At 42.6% G+C, this 19171-nt stretch overlaps 1 protein-coding gene and 1 long non-coding RNA gene across 8 annotated transcripts in view; one reads left to right on the top strand and one right to left on the bottom strand.

Moving 5' to 3' along the window:
* Window positions 1-19171, top strand: part of RBKS (ribokinase) — an 82187-nt gene that overhangs the window by 30226 nt on the left and 32790 nt on the right. For all 7 annotated transcript variants that reach the window (XR_013441628.1, XM_036090226.2, XM_036090223.2 and 4 more), the window contains exons 5-7: window positions 699-863; window positions 8264-8355; window positions 13789-13977. Coding sequence is in view for 6 of the 7 variants with exons in the window: in XM_036090226.2 (XP_035946119.1) it covers window positions 699-863; window positions 8264-8355; window positions 13789-13977 (446 nt within the window). In the remaining variant the exon portion in view is untranslated. The remainder of the gene's footprint in view (window positions 1-698; window positions 864-8263; window positions 8356-13788; window positions 13978-19171) is intronic.
* LOC144379197 (uncharacterized) overlaps window positions 1-19171 on the bottom strand; it is a 48598-nt gene that overhangs the window by 19356 nt on the left and 10071 nt on the right. The window lies entirely within an intron of this gene.

Below are 19171 nucleotides of genomic sequence, written 5' to 3'. Positions count from 1 at the left end.
CACATGTGGCTTGGGCTCGTGACTCTCATAGGGGACAGCACAGCTCTTGAGGGCTCACCTCACAGCTAAAATGCACCCCACTTCTTCCCCATTTAGGTGGGATTGTTGAGAGTGGGTCCAAGTAATGAGTATGTAAGATTCTTACTTCAGCTTCTGTTTGATCTGGTATTGCATAGGTCACATGTCCCTCTCTTGACCTTAGGTTATCTGGCACAATTTCCCATCTGTTAGATATTATAAAATATGTTTTGATTTTCAGAATACCCTAAGGTACACACGCGAACTGACTGCATACTACAAAGCCTTAGTTTTTAGTGTTGGGCAAGTTTACTCCTGTTCGTACACATCATTATGACATCTGTCATTTTGGATTTGGATCTTTACCGCATACTCTGTACCAGTCATTTTTAACTATGTTATATATCATTTTCCAGCTAGTATTCTTTGTATACAAGAATATTGGTAGGGGAATTATGTTTTAGATTTTACTCAAAATTATCAGAATAATATTAAACCTACAGAGCAGGGATATTGTAAAAGAAGATACAGTAGGAATATAGAATTTCACCGGAATCACCTAGAAATGTCAAAATTAAGACTTAAAACACATTTAGCATTATGACTTTGTAAGGGTGATTGTAACATTGCAGAATATCATCTCTTGGTTTTTAACATAAATATGCGGAAATTCTTTATAGGCCAGAATATCATCGTTATAGTGGCTGGAGCAAATTTACTTTTGAATACTGAAGACCTGAGGGAAGCAGCCAGGACCATTAGCAGAGCCAAAGTCATGATCTGCCAGTTAGAAATAACTCCAGAAACGTCTTTGGAAGCCCTGACAATGGCCCACAGCAATGGAGGTGATTTTACATATTTGTTATTCTTCCTACAAAAGTTTTTATCGCTGTTATAGTGAAAGGTAGCCTTTCAAGTTAAGCAAAGCAGTACTTTCCCTGGAGTAAAATATGCTTTCTCCCACCTGTGAGATTCACGGTCTTCTTGTAGTTCTTGATAGTGTGAGAAAAGCTTACAAATAGGGTAAAAAAATAACCTGAGTAGCACTACTGATATCCGCAATATAAATCCTCAATCTAGTTAGCAGAAATAATACAAGTAGTTACTAGAACCTCAGAAGCAGCTCAGGGCCCAACAATAGAATGATGGCTTTCCCAGGAAGCAGAGGCCAAGCTGCATGTCATGTATCATGACGGCCCAGGTGGGTCTGTTTTGATAAATGTATCTAGGAATTGAAAATTAGCTCTTTCTCCTTTTTGTAATACTCCATTTCTGCTCTGTAAACAACAAAAGATTATTTATATGTAGTATTTTCTATGTTGTCAACGTCCTTTAAGCAGTGAGTTGGTTCTGTTTGACCTTCTATATTGGAAATTTTCAAACATACAAAGGCAGGCAGAATTGCATAGTAAAACCCTTCACCCAGCATCAACAGTTATCAGCACATGGCTAAGGTTGATTTCCCTGTCATCCCACTCACTCCCCACTTCCGCCTCAGCAAATCACAAACTCTTTAAAAATCCAAATAGTTTCTTTGTGTTTGTTTCTTGCTCACCCTTGACTCCTGGGCAAAGCATCTTTTGAGTTAGAATCCCATTTCCGTTCCTTTTTAGCTTTGCGGTCTCTCCAGAATTATCCGACGTTTCTGAGCCTTGTTTGTTAAATGCATATAGAAATACTCCCCTACAGAATTGTTCTTCTAAGAATGAAACAAAATAAAATATGATGCTGAGCATGATGTAATAAATCTCAATAAATCCCAAATTTCTTCTCTTTTTCACTTCTCTCTTTAAATTTAAATTAGGGTAATATCTGGATCGTAGCACCATTTGGTCAAAAAAAATCAAAAGCGAAAGTTGCCACTCTAAAACAATGGCTTCCTTTTGATATTGCAACTGTAGTTCTGTGACTTAGGAGAGAGAACCTCTGGGGTGCCTGGGTGGCTCAGTCGTTAAGCGTCTGCCTTCGGCTCAGGTCGTGATCCCAGGGTCCTGGGATCAAGCCCCGCATCGGGCTCTCTGTTCAGCAGGGAGCCTGCTTCTCCCTCTCCCTCTGCCTGCTGCTCCCCCTGCTTGTGCTCTCTCTCTCTCTCTCTGTCAAATAAATAAAATCTTTACAAAAAGAGAGAGAGAGAGAACCTCTTTGACTTTTCCACATAAAACTTTCTCGTCAAGATACAAAACTAAAAAGAGAGAAGAAAAAGAACTGTGTGTGTGTGTGTGTGTGTGTGTGTGTGTGTTTGTATAAGTGATTTCTTCCAAAGTCTACGGCGTTCTACATAGCAATGAAAGTAAGTTACTTGAAATGATTTTGTAGAGAATTTTTAAATGTATGTCCGGATTTAACAAATTTTCCTCTTGGCAAAACAACGTGCCATGGCAAATCCTCACTGACAGTTAATGTATTTTTAATGGACTCGAAGCTGTCAGAAAGCATTCGAAGCCAAAACCCATTTGGTTACATTTCTCAGAGTGTCACACATAGAGTCTAATGTTACGGTAAGCATTGCCTGCGCTGCACTCCTGTGAATTGAGCGACGTGAATACAACGTGCCACTTCATTCTCGCTCCTGTCTTGCCTTCTATCGGTCAGGGCATATTCTCATCTAACTACTTTTCCTACTCTCCCTTGCTTCTCAGAGATCACTGTTGCCTCTGTCCTAGTCTAGTTACATGTTAACTACCCAGCCTGTGGAGGAGAGAACGGGTACAGCCACTGCAGGTGAGGCTAGAGCTATCCCGATGGGCAGACAGCCTGGCCTTGGGCTGTCATTTGGGTGTATCCAAAAATGCTTCCTCCATCACCTGCCAGGGAGCTCTGCCAGGCGAGGAGCTGGAGGACCTGGGGCATCAGGAATTGGCGGGGGTATGGGGCGCCTGGATGGCCCAGTTGGTGAAGCATCTGACTCTTGATCTCAGCTCAGGTCTTGAACTCAGGGTCGTGAATTCAAGCCCTTCATTTAAAAAAAGGGGGTTGGGAGGGAATGGGCAGGGGTAGTGATGGTAAGCCAAAGAGCACTAGCCGACGTCATGCTTTTACTAAGAGCCAGCATGTCTCAGTATGAATTCCATGTACTTTCATATATATTTGATCCTCAGAAAAACCTTATGACAAAGATATGGCAGGCATTATTCTCCCAAATTGAAGGTAGGAAGATAGACTTGGTGAGTTTAAGTAATTAGCTCAACCAAGGTCATTGTAGAAACCCAGATTTCAGAGGCCAAGACCCAAGTTATGTGTTCTAGAACACATTTTAAAGAAACTGCCACATCCCATTGACTCCAAGGAACTGAGCCTTTATGAAGAAAAGTAAAATCCACGAACTGTAACACTGTTCAACGTGTAGCCTCAGCTTCGAGTGTTTTTGCTGCTCATTCCTCGGAGACGCTAGAGTGCTTTCTGCAATGCGTCCCTTACCCGCTCCCATAAAACACACGCACACTGCACACACATGCACACGTACTCTGCTGACCAGAACTCAGCTGGTCCTCACTTGGTAGTAACCAGCCAGAAGCAGCTTAGATTCTATACCATGAGTGTGTGTATGTGAGAACTTACTGTGTTTTCATTCTCATGTCAGAGAAGACTGATACAATGAAGGGAGCACTGGTTTGAGAGTCATGAAGTTTGGCTTTGAATTCAGAATCCATCCCTTAGTAAATGGGGGACCACACGCAAGTCAGTTCTTCGCTCTGGGCCTCTGTGAAACAAGAGAACTGGTCTGAGAGCTCTCCCAGCTGCTTCATGTCAGGATGTATGAATGGACTGATCACAGAGCAGAGCAGACAACACTTAGAGATGTGTTGAGCGTGTCCTGTCCATTGCCCCGCGAGACTTGTTTCCTGTGATAACCAGCAGTATTCCATCTATAAGAAGGTGGTAAAGTCCCCCTCCTCCTCCTCTGTGGGTTTATTATCACAGTTCCCTTATCTGTCCTTCTTACAAGTAATGAATTCTGAGTTAAACACATTTTATGACTGAATTATATATAGTTGTTAAAATATAGAGGGAAAAGACACCCCCCCCTCCATCTTTGAACATACGGTTTCAGAACTCTCTCGTCTTCACCTAAAGGAAAGCATTGGTTTTAAAGGGACAGCACGTGCAACATCAGAAATGAACCAGTGGCCCTCGACGGCCCCCTCCTCTCTAGGTCATGATGCTCTGAGGCAGGCCCACGGCAGGGCTGGTGCTGCAGCTGCTTGTGATGAAATTATGCATGTCGGGTCTGGTGTTTATATCCATTTCAAAGCAAATGGAACATTACAGGAACAATTATAAATAATTGACATTGTAAGATCGCCAAGATTAAATTCTAGGTAGGATACAAAATATCTTTTAATGACACTTTAGTCCTTGTCCATTTGGCAAACCAAACTTCTTGGCTGGCCACCTTGACTTTCACAGTGACGTTGTCCAGCCCATGGCCCAAGTTTGTGGAGTGTTTCTGCTGCTCACTCAACTCACAGAAAACAACCCCTCGAGGGAGGCCGCCAAGCCAGCGCTTTGGTTACCCCAGCCTTCCCATGGTTTCGCTTAGGGTGACTTTCTTCCTGTTTCTCTGAGCTAATTATTAGAACCTTCTTAACTGTCCGGCTCCTGCCCTGCATGGTGACACCATTCTGAGCTTCCACCTCATTTTCCTGGCTCTGCACCTCCGCAGCTGCCCTCAGAGGCCTCCCCAGTTCCTCACTGACGCTCTTGTGCCGGCCGTTGGTGTGCTGTGAAGACCACCAGGAGTTTAGTCCGTCTGCCGTTGTCATGAATAATAATTACGTTGGGTGCTGTCGGTCACTCTGCAGCTCCAAGTTACTCCATGGTGCTGCTTATGACTCTGTTTTTACGTGATTCCGGGATGATATCATTTTTTCCCACCATATCTATCACAAATGTGCATTCTTCTTTGATTAGCGTTATCTACTCATTCTTCACATTTTTTTTAACCAGGGTAAAGTGTTTATGCTTATTTATGGTGGCATGAGCCAAAGAAGAGTCCTTTCTTTATAGCATTTTCATTTTCCCCTAAATTTAGTTACTAGTCAGACTCTAAGCTTTTGCATCCAGCCTATTACTGTCCGGCATTGGTCAGAATGCTTTCCTTCGATAAAATACAAGCAAATAAGATTTGACTGATTTTTATACAATGTTTATGGTCAAATTAAATTGTAGGATTTCTCATTCCAGCAACTCTTTTTATTGCTTAAAATTCAGTGTAACTGTTTCTTTAAAATGTGTTTTTATTGTGGAAAATTTCAAATATATATGGACATACAGAGAATAGGACAGTAAACCCACATATTCTATCGTTTAGCCTCAATAATTCTCAACACGTGGCCAATCCTGTTGCATTTACACCCCAGCTCACTACTCCCCACCCCCTCGCACTGCAACCTTGGGTTATATTCAGAAGCACCAGCCAGACATTAATATCATTTCATTCACAATGTACTTGGTTTTTGATGTAAGGTGTTATACATGTTTTAAGAATGCTGTCTCTGCCTGGCGTATACCAGGTAATCTGTGGTCAGATTGGTTCCCATCACCCTTTAGAACTAATCCCTTATTAGTTTAGGAAGTAACCTCTCAGACTTTTTCTCTTTTGTGCAAGTGTAAAAATGTAAATACACATATAATTATGCTTTGTTTTATTAAAAAAAAGAGGGGGTCATACTGTAGTTTTTATTACAAAACTTCCTTTTTTCACTTATAAATTATAGAAATCTTTCTGTGACGAAACAGAGATCTGCTTCATTCTTTCTAACAGCAGCAGAGTATTCCATTAGAGGTATTTTTTTTTCCTAACCAGTCCTGTCTGTTGAAGCTTAGGTTTCTTTTTGGTTTTTTTCTGTTAAAGCAGAGCTGAATATCACTGGACCTCATTTTTGCATGCCTGTGTATTTCTGTAGGATAGGTTTGAAAAAGGAATTGCTGGATCAGAGATCTTTTGAGATAAAATGGCACTTTTATAAGAATGGCTCAGTGCTGGAGCGCCTGGGTGGCTCAGTCGTTAAGCGTCTGCCTTCGGCTCAGGTCATGATCCCAGAGTCCTGGGATCGAGGCTCACATCAGGCTCCCCGCTCAGCGGAGAGTCTGCTTTTCCCTCTCCCTCTGCCCCCACCCCCCAGCTCGTGCTCTCTCTCTCTCAAATAAATAAAATCTTTTAAAAAATTAAAAAAAAAAAAAAGAATGGCTCAATGCCGTTGTTCCATACTGGTAGCTTGCTCTACCCTGTGCTCAAATGCCTTTGCATGCAGATTTGGAGATCACAATACTGCTTTTTCAATTCACCATTTGAGGAAAATAGGGAGCCATGTGTTTGTCCTGGAACCATAAAAAGTAAATGGATGTGTTGCAATGCTGGGCATTGAGGGCCTTTATGCATAATTGACATCTCTAAGACCTTGCAAAAGCGGGAACACCAATGAGAGAGACCGTTGCCAGGCTACGAATTCCAACAGAAGGCAAAAGAGATGGGTGGACAGGCGGGGTGTTGGGCTGTGTGTGAAGGACAGTATAATAACAGTAATAATCCCTTACGTTTGTACAACACTCTACAGTTTACACAGGGCTTTTACACCCGTTTTCTAATTTAAGCTGCACAGTAACCTATACAAAAATATGAGCAGCCAAAAATATACCATAGAATTTCTGTGGGTGGACATTCTGGATTCTAAAATAATGAAAATGGGGGAATCGTGTTACCTGTAAACCACTGGACAAGACCCACTGGCCAAACCAAAATGCGAAGACTAACGAAGGTGTAGAGGCAAACTAGCCTCACCAGGCGGAAGTAGTGGGCAGTTTCCATCAGCCACGTGCTGATGAGCATCTCCCCAAGAGGCTCAGTGCCGCAAGAACTGCGGAAGACTCACTTGGGGAACTCATCCGTGCACGTGTTCCCCAAGAGATTCTGATCAGTGGGTTTGAGGTGGAGCCCAAAAGTCATGCACTTTAATGAGCTCTCCTAGTGATGCTGATGTGCACCTAAGCTTGGGAGCCACTGTTCTGGAAGGGTCTTTGAAAACTGCAGCTAGAAGATTTGACTCTCTGGGTCTATAGTAGATTGGGGTCACTAAACACATAAATCAATGGACCTGGGTAGAGGAAAAGAAGACCAACCAATCTAGTTGGGTCCTCTGGTGGATGAGTAAATGTTTTGACAAAGGGGGAGCTTCCTGTGAACAGAATCTCTAAACACTTTCAAAAAATATGTATTTACAAAGTTCCACCCCAAAGGCTGTTTTAAAATATTGTAAATTGGGATAGGGGCTTGTGCTGCTATAAGTAGTCCTGGTCTAGAGAGATGACCAAACACTGGACTTAAAGCTGGAGGACCCCAGATGGGAACCTAGCTTAACCATGTCCCAGTGTATGACCTTTGACTTCATCTCTCTGAAACTCACTTTTCTTCTCTGAAAAATGTAAAAATTCTTCTGACACTGTAATGCTGTGACATTCTCATTTTCCCTGTCTCTGCTATCGCCATCCTTCCTTCTCTTGTAGGCTCATAGTCTGAGCTAGCCCTCAGCCTCAGATTGAATTTCTCCTCCTTTCTCAAGCTTTCCTTTATGTTCCCGGATTGCCAAGAACGTAAGCTTCTGTGAAAAGTGTATGTTTGGAGTGCCTGGCTGGTTCAGTTGGTGGAGCATGCGACTCTTGATCTTGGGATTGTGGGTTCGGGCCCCACCTTCGGTGTAGAGATTACTTAAAAATAAATTCTTAAAGTCTATGTTTGCATGAGTAATCGTGATATATTTGGAAGTCATGCATAGGTGTTCAGAACCTATGTATGTACATGAACTTCCTACATCCTGTTCTTACCAGGAAATTTTTTACTTCTTCATTATTTCTTTCCTAACATCTCTCTTTTTCTTTCCTGGAAAATGGATTTATGAACAAAAATGTTCACACCAGCCTGAATGTTCACATTCATACATGTCCTTTCATGCCACAGCATTTAAAATTTTCTTTAATGTTGTTGGCCTTTGCCATAACTTTGTAATCACCTTGGTTGTAATACTGTTGCTTGCCCTTGAAGTTGAAATGTTGTAAAGTGAAAAATGGAGCAAATAGAAATAAGAAGGGGCTGGTACTAGGTCACCATGGAGATTGAGATTTCAGACTTTTCTAAGTTGATTTTTCATCTAATAGGGAAAATGGCTGCACAAGGGGATTTCCCTTAGTGACTGTAAGCGCACCATGTTAAAAATGGTGACCACTGAACCCCCTTTCCATTCCTTTACAGTGAAAACATTGTTCAATCCAGCTCCTGCTATTGCTGACCTGGACCCTCGCTTCTACAGACTCTCAGATGTGTTTTGCTGCAATGAAACTGAGGTAAGGATGGAACGTTTTACTCATTCCATGAGAAGCCAAAGACTTTCATGCAAGTGGATAAAGGAAAGAGGCAGGACTAACCACGTCAGCTTGGTTGCATGTAAATTCTTGGACCCAGTGAAAACAATTTTCACTAACTGGGGTGTGGAGAAAAGGAAATTAGTGAGTCCTAGGGGGAAAACAAAAAGATTCTCTGAGTCATCTCCATAATCTGGCACTTATCAAACCTCAGCTAATTTTAGTCCTCTCCCTGCCTTCACACTATTGGTGGTTGGTTTTCTTCTTTAATTCTACCTTCTATGGACTAATTAGTATTAGAGTTGCTAGATTTAGCAAATAAAAATACAGGATGACCAGTTAAATTTGAATTTCAGATAAATAGCAAATAATATATTAAATGTACTTGTACTATGAAATGATATTTATCTGAAATTCAAATTCAGCTGGTCCAACAACCCTAAGTAATATACAACCCCTGGAGCATTTGCCACCTTCTCTTGTGAAGACCCTGTGACCACAGGGGTGGACAGGGGTGCTCCATTGATGCCATGGGAAGGACCTCGGGGGCCCCTCTGTTAGGAGAGGGCCCTCTCAGTCCATCTGAGGGTCATAATGGATAGAGCTGCATAAGATATCTACCAATACATTCAGATTGTGCCATTCATTCTGAAGCATTTTAGGAAGAAAATTTCAGTATTGCTCCCTTTCTTGGCCAGACAGTTTTAGACCAGAGCTCTCTCTCAACATTGGGAGGCAGGACATATGATACAATGCAACATGCAGAGAGAGAAAGTTAGTAATTAAAGAACTATAATAGTGTAGGAGGGTTCCCCTTTCTCCACATCCCCGCCAACATCTGTCGTTTCCTGTTGGGTTAGCCTGGTGATGGGTATTAAAGAGGGCACGTTCTGCATGGAGCACTGGGTGTTATACACGAACAATGAATCATGGAACACTACATCAAAAACTAATGATGTAATGTATGGTGACTAACATAACATAATAAAATAAAATAAAATAAAATAAATAAATAAATAAATAAAAAATAAAAGAACTATAATAGTAATTGTCCATGTGGGTCAAAGACTGGACGTTTCTAGGATTTCCTGACCTGCCTTTTTGTTGTCTCTCAGAACAGAAGTAAACGAAAAGGAAGACTGCCACAAGGAAACTAATTTTAACAAATCACAATAGGCTATACAATATTTTGGAGCAACCACCATGGCCAGGCCTTGTGCTAGAAGAAAGGGATTGTGGGAAATAGTAACCATTTCCCAATAAGAAGTGCGATTAACCCTCCACTGCCACCTGATTTGCCTACTACATACTTGCAGAGCCCTATATTTATTCTTCAAACACTCATCACAGCTCAAATTACTTATTACTTCAAAGTCACGCAGTATCCCTTCTGGCCCATTCTATTGATTGAGGCAGGAAAGTCTGCCCTTGCGCCCCACCTCTCAATAGAAGATTGTCCTTGTCACAGTGTGAAAAGAGCATCTACGATGTGATATACATTGATGGAGTTACCTTTGGAAATTAGCATCTGTTATATCGTACCTAGCCTATGGTTGGCACCTAGTAAGTGCTTTTTGAATGAATGAACAAATGAACAAACTTTGGTCTTTAAGAAAATTGATCTCAAACACTCAATAGAAAAAAGAAAAATTTTAAAAGCTTAATGTTCTTGTGGAGGACTTCTAATCATGATAATAATGTAAATTCATGCTTTAAGATACCCTCTCTGGGGGCACCTGGGTGGCTTAGTTGGTTAGGCATCTGACTCTTGATTTTGGCTCAGGTCATGATCTCAGGGTCATGAGATCGAGTCTGGCATCGGGCTCTGCTAGGCATGGAGCCTGCTTAAGATTCTCTCTCTCCCTCTCCCTTTCCCCACCCCACTGCTCTCTCTCTAAAAAAAAAAAAGAAAGAAAGAAAGAAGAAAAAAAAACCTCTCTCGGCTCCATACACAAACCATTAATATATAAATATACAAGAGACAATGAAAAGATACTCACAAGCTCAGAAACAAGATAACTCCACGAGCAGAAAGGGAACAGAATCCTAGAGCATTCAGCCCTGAGTGTGCTAGAAGCAGGCATAGGTGGTAGGGACCTCCAGTGGGTCATGGGCACTAAAAATGTGCCCCTCGGGGGAGACTGGAGCAGTGCCCACTGCTGGACCCTGGAGATGCTGGGCTGAGGCTCCCCTGCTAACCAAAAAAGTGGAGGAAGCTGCTAGGCCTGCTACCTGAGACTACAGCAGTATGTAAAGCTACCCAAGCTGAGGAGACAGGACAGAGGTCCTGCCTGTGATCAGGAAGGAATCAAGCCAACTGCTAACTTGGTGACCGGGAATGTGACTAGGTTGGCAATATCACTAACAGCAGAACAGGAACTCCATACTGCCGACATAACACCTGGCTCTGGTTTAGAGACCCTCAGGGGCCTGATGGATGCAACTACGAAACCACTGGAAAGGCAGGGATAAGCCTCGTGGGAGCTGAAGCGTGGGATTCCCCAACTCGCAGAGAGCAACGTGAGCCTGCAAATGAAGAAACCTAATGCTCAAGAGTTATCCAACAAAATCAATGGTCTAACATGAATGAAATTCAAATAATGAAACAATGCAAAAAAGACTTTAAATATTGAGATTCTCATTCATTAAAAAAATAGAAAGTTAAGTGTGAAAGAGAAACGGGATCAAAGCAATGATATGTGAATCTAAAAACCAATCAATTAGAAATCTTGAAAATGAAAAAACACCTTTGAAATATTTCTATAAAACACTCATTAGGAAGATAAACATTAGACTGGAATGAAGAATTGGTGAATTGAAAGAGAATTCATCAATTCACAAACAAGTGAAAAACTCAATTCACCTAGAAAGTATCACAGAAAGAAATTTTTTAAATATTAAGGAGAAGTTTAGAGAAATGAAATATAGCTCGAGCGGCTCTCACATACATCTAATTGGAGTGAAAGAAGAAGAGAAAGGAGGGAACTGGAGAAAAGCAATATTAGAGGAAAAACTGCAAGGTGTTGTCTAGAACTGAGGAAGAGCATGAGTCCTCAGATCAAAAGTGTATTAAAAGTACCACCTGGGGCGCCCGGGTGGCTCAGTAGGTTGGGCGTCCGACTCTTGATTTTGGCTCAGGTCATGATCTCGGGGTCATGGGATCGAGCCCCACCATCAGGCAGCACATTCAGCACAGAATCTCCTTGTCCCTCTCCCTCTGCTCCTCCCCCTGCTCATGCTTTCTCGCTCCCGCTTGCTCTCCCTCTCGCTCTCAAACAAATAAGTAAAATCTTTTTTAAAAAAAAAGTATCACCTGGGCGCCTGGGTGGCTCAGTTGGTTAAGCGACTGCCTTCAGCTCAGGTCATGATCCTGGAGTCCCGGGATCGAGTCCCGCATCGGGCTCCCCGCTCAGTGGGGAGTCTGCTTCTCCCTCTGACCCTCTCCCCTCTCATGCTCTCTCTCACTCTCTCTCTCAAATAAATAAATAAAATCTTTAAAAAAAAAAAAAAAGTATCACCTGAGATAAATGGATATAACTCTCTACTAACATACATTTTAATGGAACTTCGTAAAATGAAACATAAAGACAAAAATATTTTTAAACGGCCAGAGGAAAAAAGATTACATATAAGTGATAAGAATATCCAATACTTCATTGCTTGTAAAAGGGGAAAATGGAAAAATTGATGTCCATGAAAAGGAGAGTAATTTTTTTTAACCTGTAGTATATTTGCAATATATTTGTAGTGAATGGAATACCGTGCAGTTCAGCAGAAGAAGAGCTCCGCATATCAGCACAAATGAAATTATATTAAGGGAAGAAGCACATTGCCAAATAATATCTATGAAAAACATGATTTACCTCCTTTAAAGAGAAATATCTGAAGCAAATGAAGTTAACACATAAAGATTTATTAAAAGCAGGTGGTAGGTACATGGGTGTTGCATTATCTTTTACGTTCAGGATCCTTTCATCAAAGAATAGTTTTTTAACAGGTTTTTAGAAACCACAAGAATTCAGTGTTTCTGAAAATAGACCATCTCACCCCACAGATGTAAGCATTCTCAATAATGAAGATCAGTAAAAAACTTATGAAAAGAAAACAGAAGGTGGCCTCAGGGCACAGCCAACCCAGACAGGAAGGGTCTGTGAAAAAGACTGTTCGGGAGGGACACATGGTCAAGTTAATGGAACCTTTGCTGCTGGGGAAGACCAAAGCCCAGAAGGAGCAGACATTGTGGGGTGACTTCTAGGCCCCGGGAAGGGCTAATCTGGGCGTGTGCAGAGCAGGCACAGGAAGACACAGACCCTTTCTCAGGAAGAAATGGGATACAGAAAAGACAGAATTTGGTTATAAACCCTTTGAGTCAAAAAGTATCCTATAATTCATCTAGTCCAGTAATTTTGCAGCCACTAATTTCAGGACCAGAGAGGGTGCCCAGAGGTGCTCGAGGGGTGCCTAGAGGATGAGGAGGCAGGGCTACAGTCCTTCACCCCTACTTCAGCCAGAGCCCTTTCTACACTCTGGGAGAGAACTGTGGTCCTGTGCAGGCCCCTCACTGACATGGGGAAAGTTCCAGAGTCAGTAAGTAGCGGACATCTAAATGTCAGCACGTTGCTCTCTCTGCGACACATCAGTGCCTCTCCTACCCTGCTTCCATCTTCTTGAGCAAAAACAAACACAAGAAATGGGTGTTGTGCAAACGTGGAAAGCTGTGACTAGTAATAAGAGAAAGGCATTATGGCCCAAGAGGGGGCCTAGAAGAATTACGGCCTTAGGTGTGAAATTTACAGACATGATTTATATCAAAATCATTGTCAGCGGCCCCTCCCTTTTCTCCTGTCTTCCCTCCCCTCTTCCTTTCTTCTGTAGAATTCTTTGTTCCCTCTAACTCTTTTTGATGAAAATGATCACACATACACACAGAAAAAGCTGGAAGAACAATACAATGAATAGTCACATACTGTCCACCCAGATGGTTGTTAACATTTGCTATGTTGCTTCCTCTCTCCCCTGTGTGTGTTTCTTTTTGTTTTTGTTGAATCGTTTCAGAGTAAGTTGCAGATTACATGATACCTGACTCCTAGCTACTTCAGCACACATCTCTAAGAGGAGCCCCGATACCATGATCACACTTAAGAAAAGTATTAATAACTCTGTACTGTCTTCTAACATCCAGGCCACATTCAAATTTCCCCAGTTGTCCCAAGAATGTCCTTGAGAGCTCATTTTTGTTGTCATTGTTATTGGGCTTTTTATTTCCTTCCCTGGGCCAGTATGCATCAGAGTTCCCCACGGCATTGGTTGTTACGCAAAAGAAGGGAGACATTTTCTAGAAAAACAAATCTAATCTGGAAGTGGACCCAGGTTACTATTCTCACTGCTGTTTCCTCTCACTTGTCTGTATCCCAGGCTGAGATCCTAACTGGCCTGGCGGTCGGCAGCCCTGCAGACGCCGGGAAGGCTGCGCAGGTGCTCATGGAAAGGGGCTGCCACGTGGTCATCGTCACCTTAGGTGCTGAAGGATGTGTGATGCTGTCACAGACAGAAGCCGTGCCAAAGCACATTCCCACCGAGAAAGTCAAGGCTGTGGATACCACGGTAGGTTTTAAAATTTCAGAATCATGTCTGCCCCCTTGAAAAATCATCATTTAGTAACAAAGATCCTGCACCTGAATTTTTGGATCATGAGGTAAGAGCCCGAGGAGGTGATAGGGTAGAAGAGAAGAAAAACCAGGTGGGAGGACTAGATCTTAATCCTTCCCTAACCAGCTGGGGGACTTTATTCAAGTCACTTAACCTCTCTGAGCCTCAGTTTCTTCATCCATAAAATCAGAATATCAGTAGCATTATACCTGTATTACCTATATTCATTCATTGATTGATTCAAAAAATACGTACTGAATCCCTGTTATATGCCAGTCATCTATTGGGTGCTGGGGCTATAGTGACGAACAAGACAAAGTCTCTGTCTCATGGGGCTTAGATTGTAGACCATATAGCAGTCCCTGGTTCTTACAAGCTTCGCGTGTGGAATGAAAGAGCAAGGAGCACTGGTTGGCAGAACTCATTCTTTTAGCCAACAAATAGTAACAGCTAACATTTACTACGTGCTCACTGTGTCTCTTTTGCATACATCTCATATAATCTTTACAAGAGTTACAAGAGGCAGGTTACTATCCTCCTTTTACAGATTTAGAAACTTGCCCAGGACCATAATGCTAGGACTTAACAGAGCTGGGGGTTCAAAACTCAGCCCATGGACTCCAGACACTTCTTGTATAAGGCGCTGCGTTAAGAACAAGCAGGTTAAGTGGACAAGTCACAGCCCAGAATGGGATGGAAAGGAAACAAGTTAGAAAAAAAAGCTCAGGGTTCCTCTAAACCTGGGAAAATAAAAATTATTTGCTTATGGCCTAGAATTGAGAGGAGCCGGGGGCCTGCCTGGGTGGCTCAGTTGGTGAAGCGGCCAACTCTTGATCTCAGCTCAGGTCTCGATCTCAGGGTCATGAGTTCAAGCCCCGTGTTGGTCTCCACACTGGATGTGGAGCCTACTAAAAATGTTTTTAAAAAGAAGAGCTGACTAGCAAAGTATATAAATGTCAGGGACCCGAAACTAGAGTTGAAGAATAAACATTTTAGAGTTCTTATTTGTAAGAAATTAATATGTAATTATTTATAAAGTATATTTTGGTTTGTATGCTTTGAAAAGACTTTGAGATGTGGGTCATTTATCAAAAAGGAGCCTGGTGAATCTGATGAAGTTATGGGTGCGAATATGCTTTGAAAAATAGATAAGTACAAGGAATGCTTTTATAACATGAAATTACATCCTGATTGCCTTTCACAGTGTGCTTGATCAGGTATTTGATAAATTATACTTGGTGTTGTCATCCCCTTCATACAGAGTCATTTTGGAAACCATTATTTTTTTTCTATCCTGTCAAGTAGTCACCTGAATTTGAGAGGTTCCTTCCTAGTTCTAAAATTAGACTAAAACTAGTCCAGGTCCTGAATTAGAGCAGAAGAGTTTACTCTTTCTTTGCTGAAAATGATGGGTCCTGGGGGGCGCCTGGCCGGCTCAGTCAGTAGAACATGTGACTCTTGATTTCAGGGTCATGAGTTCAAGACTCACATTGGGCATAAAGCTTACTTAAGGGTGCCTGGGTGGCTCAGTTGGTTAAGCATCTGCCTTCTGCACAGGTCATGATCCCAGGGTCCTGGGATCAGGCCCCGCATCGGGCTCCCTGCTCAGCGGAGAGCCTGCTTCTCCCTCTCCCTCTGTCTACTGCTCTGCCTACTTGTGCTCTCTCTCTCTCTATCAAATAAATAAAATCTTTAAAAATAATAATAAAAGTAAAAAAATAAAGCTTACTTAAAATAAAATAAAATGCATATGATGGGCAAAAACTATACCTTAAAAATGAAGGGTCCTCATGAAGATGTCGGTCCTCATGAAGATGTTCACTTAACCTGCTTGTTCTTAACGCAGCGCCTTATACAAGAAGTGTCTGGAGTCCATGGGCTGAGTTTTGAACCCCCAGCTCTGTTACGTCCTAGCACTATGGTCCTGGGCAAGTTTCTAAATCTGTAAAAGGAGGATAGTAACCTGCCTCTTGTAACTCTTGTAAAGATTATATGAGATGTATGCAAAAGAGACACAGTAAAGATATGGAGATATCCCCCAAAAGAGACTCAGCCTCTGCTTCCAGTGTCTGTGTGGGTCACAGCTGCTTCTGCTCGTAAGCACCAAAGCACAACTCAGGCCTACACAGAACCAGGGATTTATTTGGTGCACCTGACTGGGAAGTCTGAAGGTGCAGCCGAATGCAGAGGTTTAGCCGCGTAGTTGGAGCTTGCTCACGCTCTCCCTGTTGGCTCTGTCTGCCTTATGATGGCCTTTGAGCTCAGGTGGGCCCGCCCTGGGAGTGGTCCCGGGCAGCTGCCCACCCACACAGTGCCGACCCACAACGTGCCCCATGTCGCGTCCCCATCCCTGGTGTCAAATACAAATCAAAGAACTCGGGGTGTCTGGGTGGCTCAGTGGGTTAAGCATCTGCCTTCAGCTTAGGTCATGATCCCAGGGTCCTGGGATCAACTCCCACATTGGGCTCCCTGCTCGGCGGAGAGCCTGCTTCTCCCTCTCCCTCTGCTTGCCGCTTTGCGTACTTGTGCTCTCTCTCTCTCTGTCAAATAAATAAATAATATCTTTAAAAAAAAAAATCAAAGTGGATGCTGGTCAGACAGACACAAGCCCTGCCCAGCACAGAACACGCGGGTGGCGATGCACCGCTGGGGCCCAAGACCAAGTGACGAGGAAACCAGCCGCAGACATGCGCAGGTTTGAATCAGTAGTCATTATCCTCAGAGACATTTCGTGTTGAAGGATCGGACTTCACAGATCATGACGGACGGCACCTTGAGCATCTGAAATGCAGATGCACAAGGAGGTTTCCACGCTTTGTTGATACTGTGTTGTGCTCTTTCATCTGGTTCCTTAGCACGTGCAGTTAACGTTTTGGTTTCAAGAAAGGTGAAACCCAGTGGGAGCTCAGAGGAGAAACGATCACTTAATGCTTGGAGGCAGGAGGCCAAAAATGGGATCACGAAAGATCAGGGCACTGGACTGGATCAGCAAGTGTTTTCCATCAAGGGCCAGATAGTGAAGTTTTAGGCTTCACAGCCCTTACGTATACACGGTCTGTCACAACTACTCACCTCCACTGTGCTAGCATGAAAGCAGCCGTAAACAACTCTGCATGCTATTGACATGAAGTTGGTATTGGTCTAACTTAGGTTATTTTACGTTAAGGTGTTAACTGGAATCACCAGTGCAATCACTAAGAAAATAACTCAAAACAAAACAAAACCCTAAAAGAAACAAGGGAATTACAGTGGTACCCTTAAAAATATCTATTTAACACAAAAGAAGGCAGGAATGGAGGAATAAAGAAGCTACTGGAAGATATGCTGTTGTAAACTGAGGGATAAAACTTAGAGGGAGACACGGGATCCAGGAAGCAGGCGAGGCCACTGAGGAGAGAAGTCGGGACAATGAAGGGGAGTCCCAGGGCCCCAGCAATGCAGTAAGCCCCTAACCAGGCCATCCCGGTGAGAGCAGGAGAGCGGAGAGCCCTGGAGGAATGTCTCCGAGAAACAAAAACAAAAACAGGAAAGGACCAAGAAAGACACAGTGGAATATCCATGTGTTTGAATATGCCCAGAGATTTTTAGTTTTCCTGCAGAATTTGAGGGTGAAGTAGTAATTAATATGCAGAAAACTGTGGCAATGAAGAAAAGAGGCAGATTTTTGCTCTATGTCATCTGCCATCCAAGGGTTAAAGCATGATGAAGTAAATATGATCTCTGCACACCACACGGCTGTGAATACGTAGTCATAACAGTGTAAGTGCCAATTATTGATTTATCCCAACATGGAGATTATAATCCTGTTTTGAAGATGGAAGGATACAGTGAGTGTGTGTCCGTGCACCTGGGGAGAAGAGAGCGGAATGCCCATGCTCCAGAGGTAGAAGTCAAGAGAGAATATTGGAAACTGATTTTAAGAAGCAGCAGTAGAAGCCTATAACCAGGAATTGAAGATAAACACCAGAAGAAACCGCTGAAGGAATTTTAAAGTATCTGCCTCATGGAAATGGTTCTGGAGAGAGATGGGGCATTTACTCTTTAAGCCTTATCTTTTTACACTATATACATGGATGGCTTTGATCTTTTTCTAAAATGACAAAACACAGTGAGATACCACCTGACACCCACCAGAATGGCTACATGATAACAAGGTGTAATAAGGACATGGAGAAATCAGAACCCTCAAACAATGCTGGTAGGAAGGTAAAATGGAAATGGAAATGCGTTGGAAAACAGTCCAGAAGGGCTTCAAAAAGGTAAATTTAGAGTTACCCGGTTGGTAACTCTAAATTTAACCAGCAATTCTACTTCTAGGTATACACCCAAAAGAAATGGAAACGTGTCCACACAAGAATTTATCCACAAATGTTTATAGCAGCATTATTCCTCACGTTCCCAAATTGGAAACAACCTGACTTTCAACAACAGATGACTGGATAAACAAATTATGGTACATACATAGAGTAGAATATTACTCAGCCGTAAAATGGAATACTGATAAAGGCTACAGCATAGATGAACATCCAAGACATTACACTAAGTGAAAGAAGACAAACTTGGGGACGCCTGGGTGGCGCAGTCGGTTACGTGTCCAACTCTTGGTTTTAGCTCAGGTCAGGATCTCAGGGTCCTGGGATCGAGCCCCATGTCACACTCCATGCTCAGGCTCTCAATCAGAGCCTGATTGAGATTCTCTCTCCCCCTCTCCCTCTGCCCCTACCACTCATGCTCTCTCTCTCTCGCTCTAAAATAAATAAAATCTTAAAAAAAGAAGACAAACATAAAAAGCCACATATTATATGCTTCCGTGTAGATGACATGTCCAGAATAGATAAACCTATAGAAACAGAGGGTAGATGGCTGGCTGCCAGCAGCTGGGAAGAGGGGGCAGGGAGATTGACTGCTAATGGGTACAGGAGTCCTTTCTGGGGCGAGGAAAATGTTCTGGAATTAGATGGTGGCGATGGGTGCACAACCTTGTGGATATACTGACAACCACTGAATTGCACACTTTTAAAGGGTGAGTTTTATGGTATGTGAATTATATCAATTTAGAAAACAAAGGTCAAACAACAATAAGAAAAAGATCCATCTAGGCCCTTCACCGATGAGCGGATACTCTTGGGATAAAGAATCTTCCACTTCA

Source organism: Halichoerus grypus, chromosome 10, assembly GCF_964656455.1.
Source record: "Halichoerus grypus chromosome 10, mHalGry1.hap1.1, whole genome shotgun sequence".
NCBI classification, from domain to species: domain Eukaryota; kingdom Metazoa; phylum Chordata; class Mammalia; order Carnivora; family Phocidae; genus Halichoerus; species Halichoerus grypus.
The sequence above is the reverse complement of the archived record's forward strand: the minus strand, read 5'-3'. Positions and strand labels throughout refer to the sequence as shown.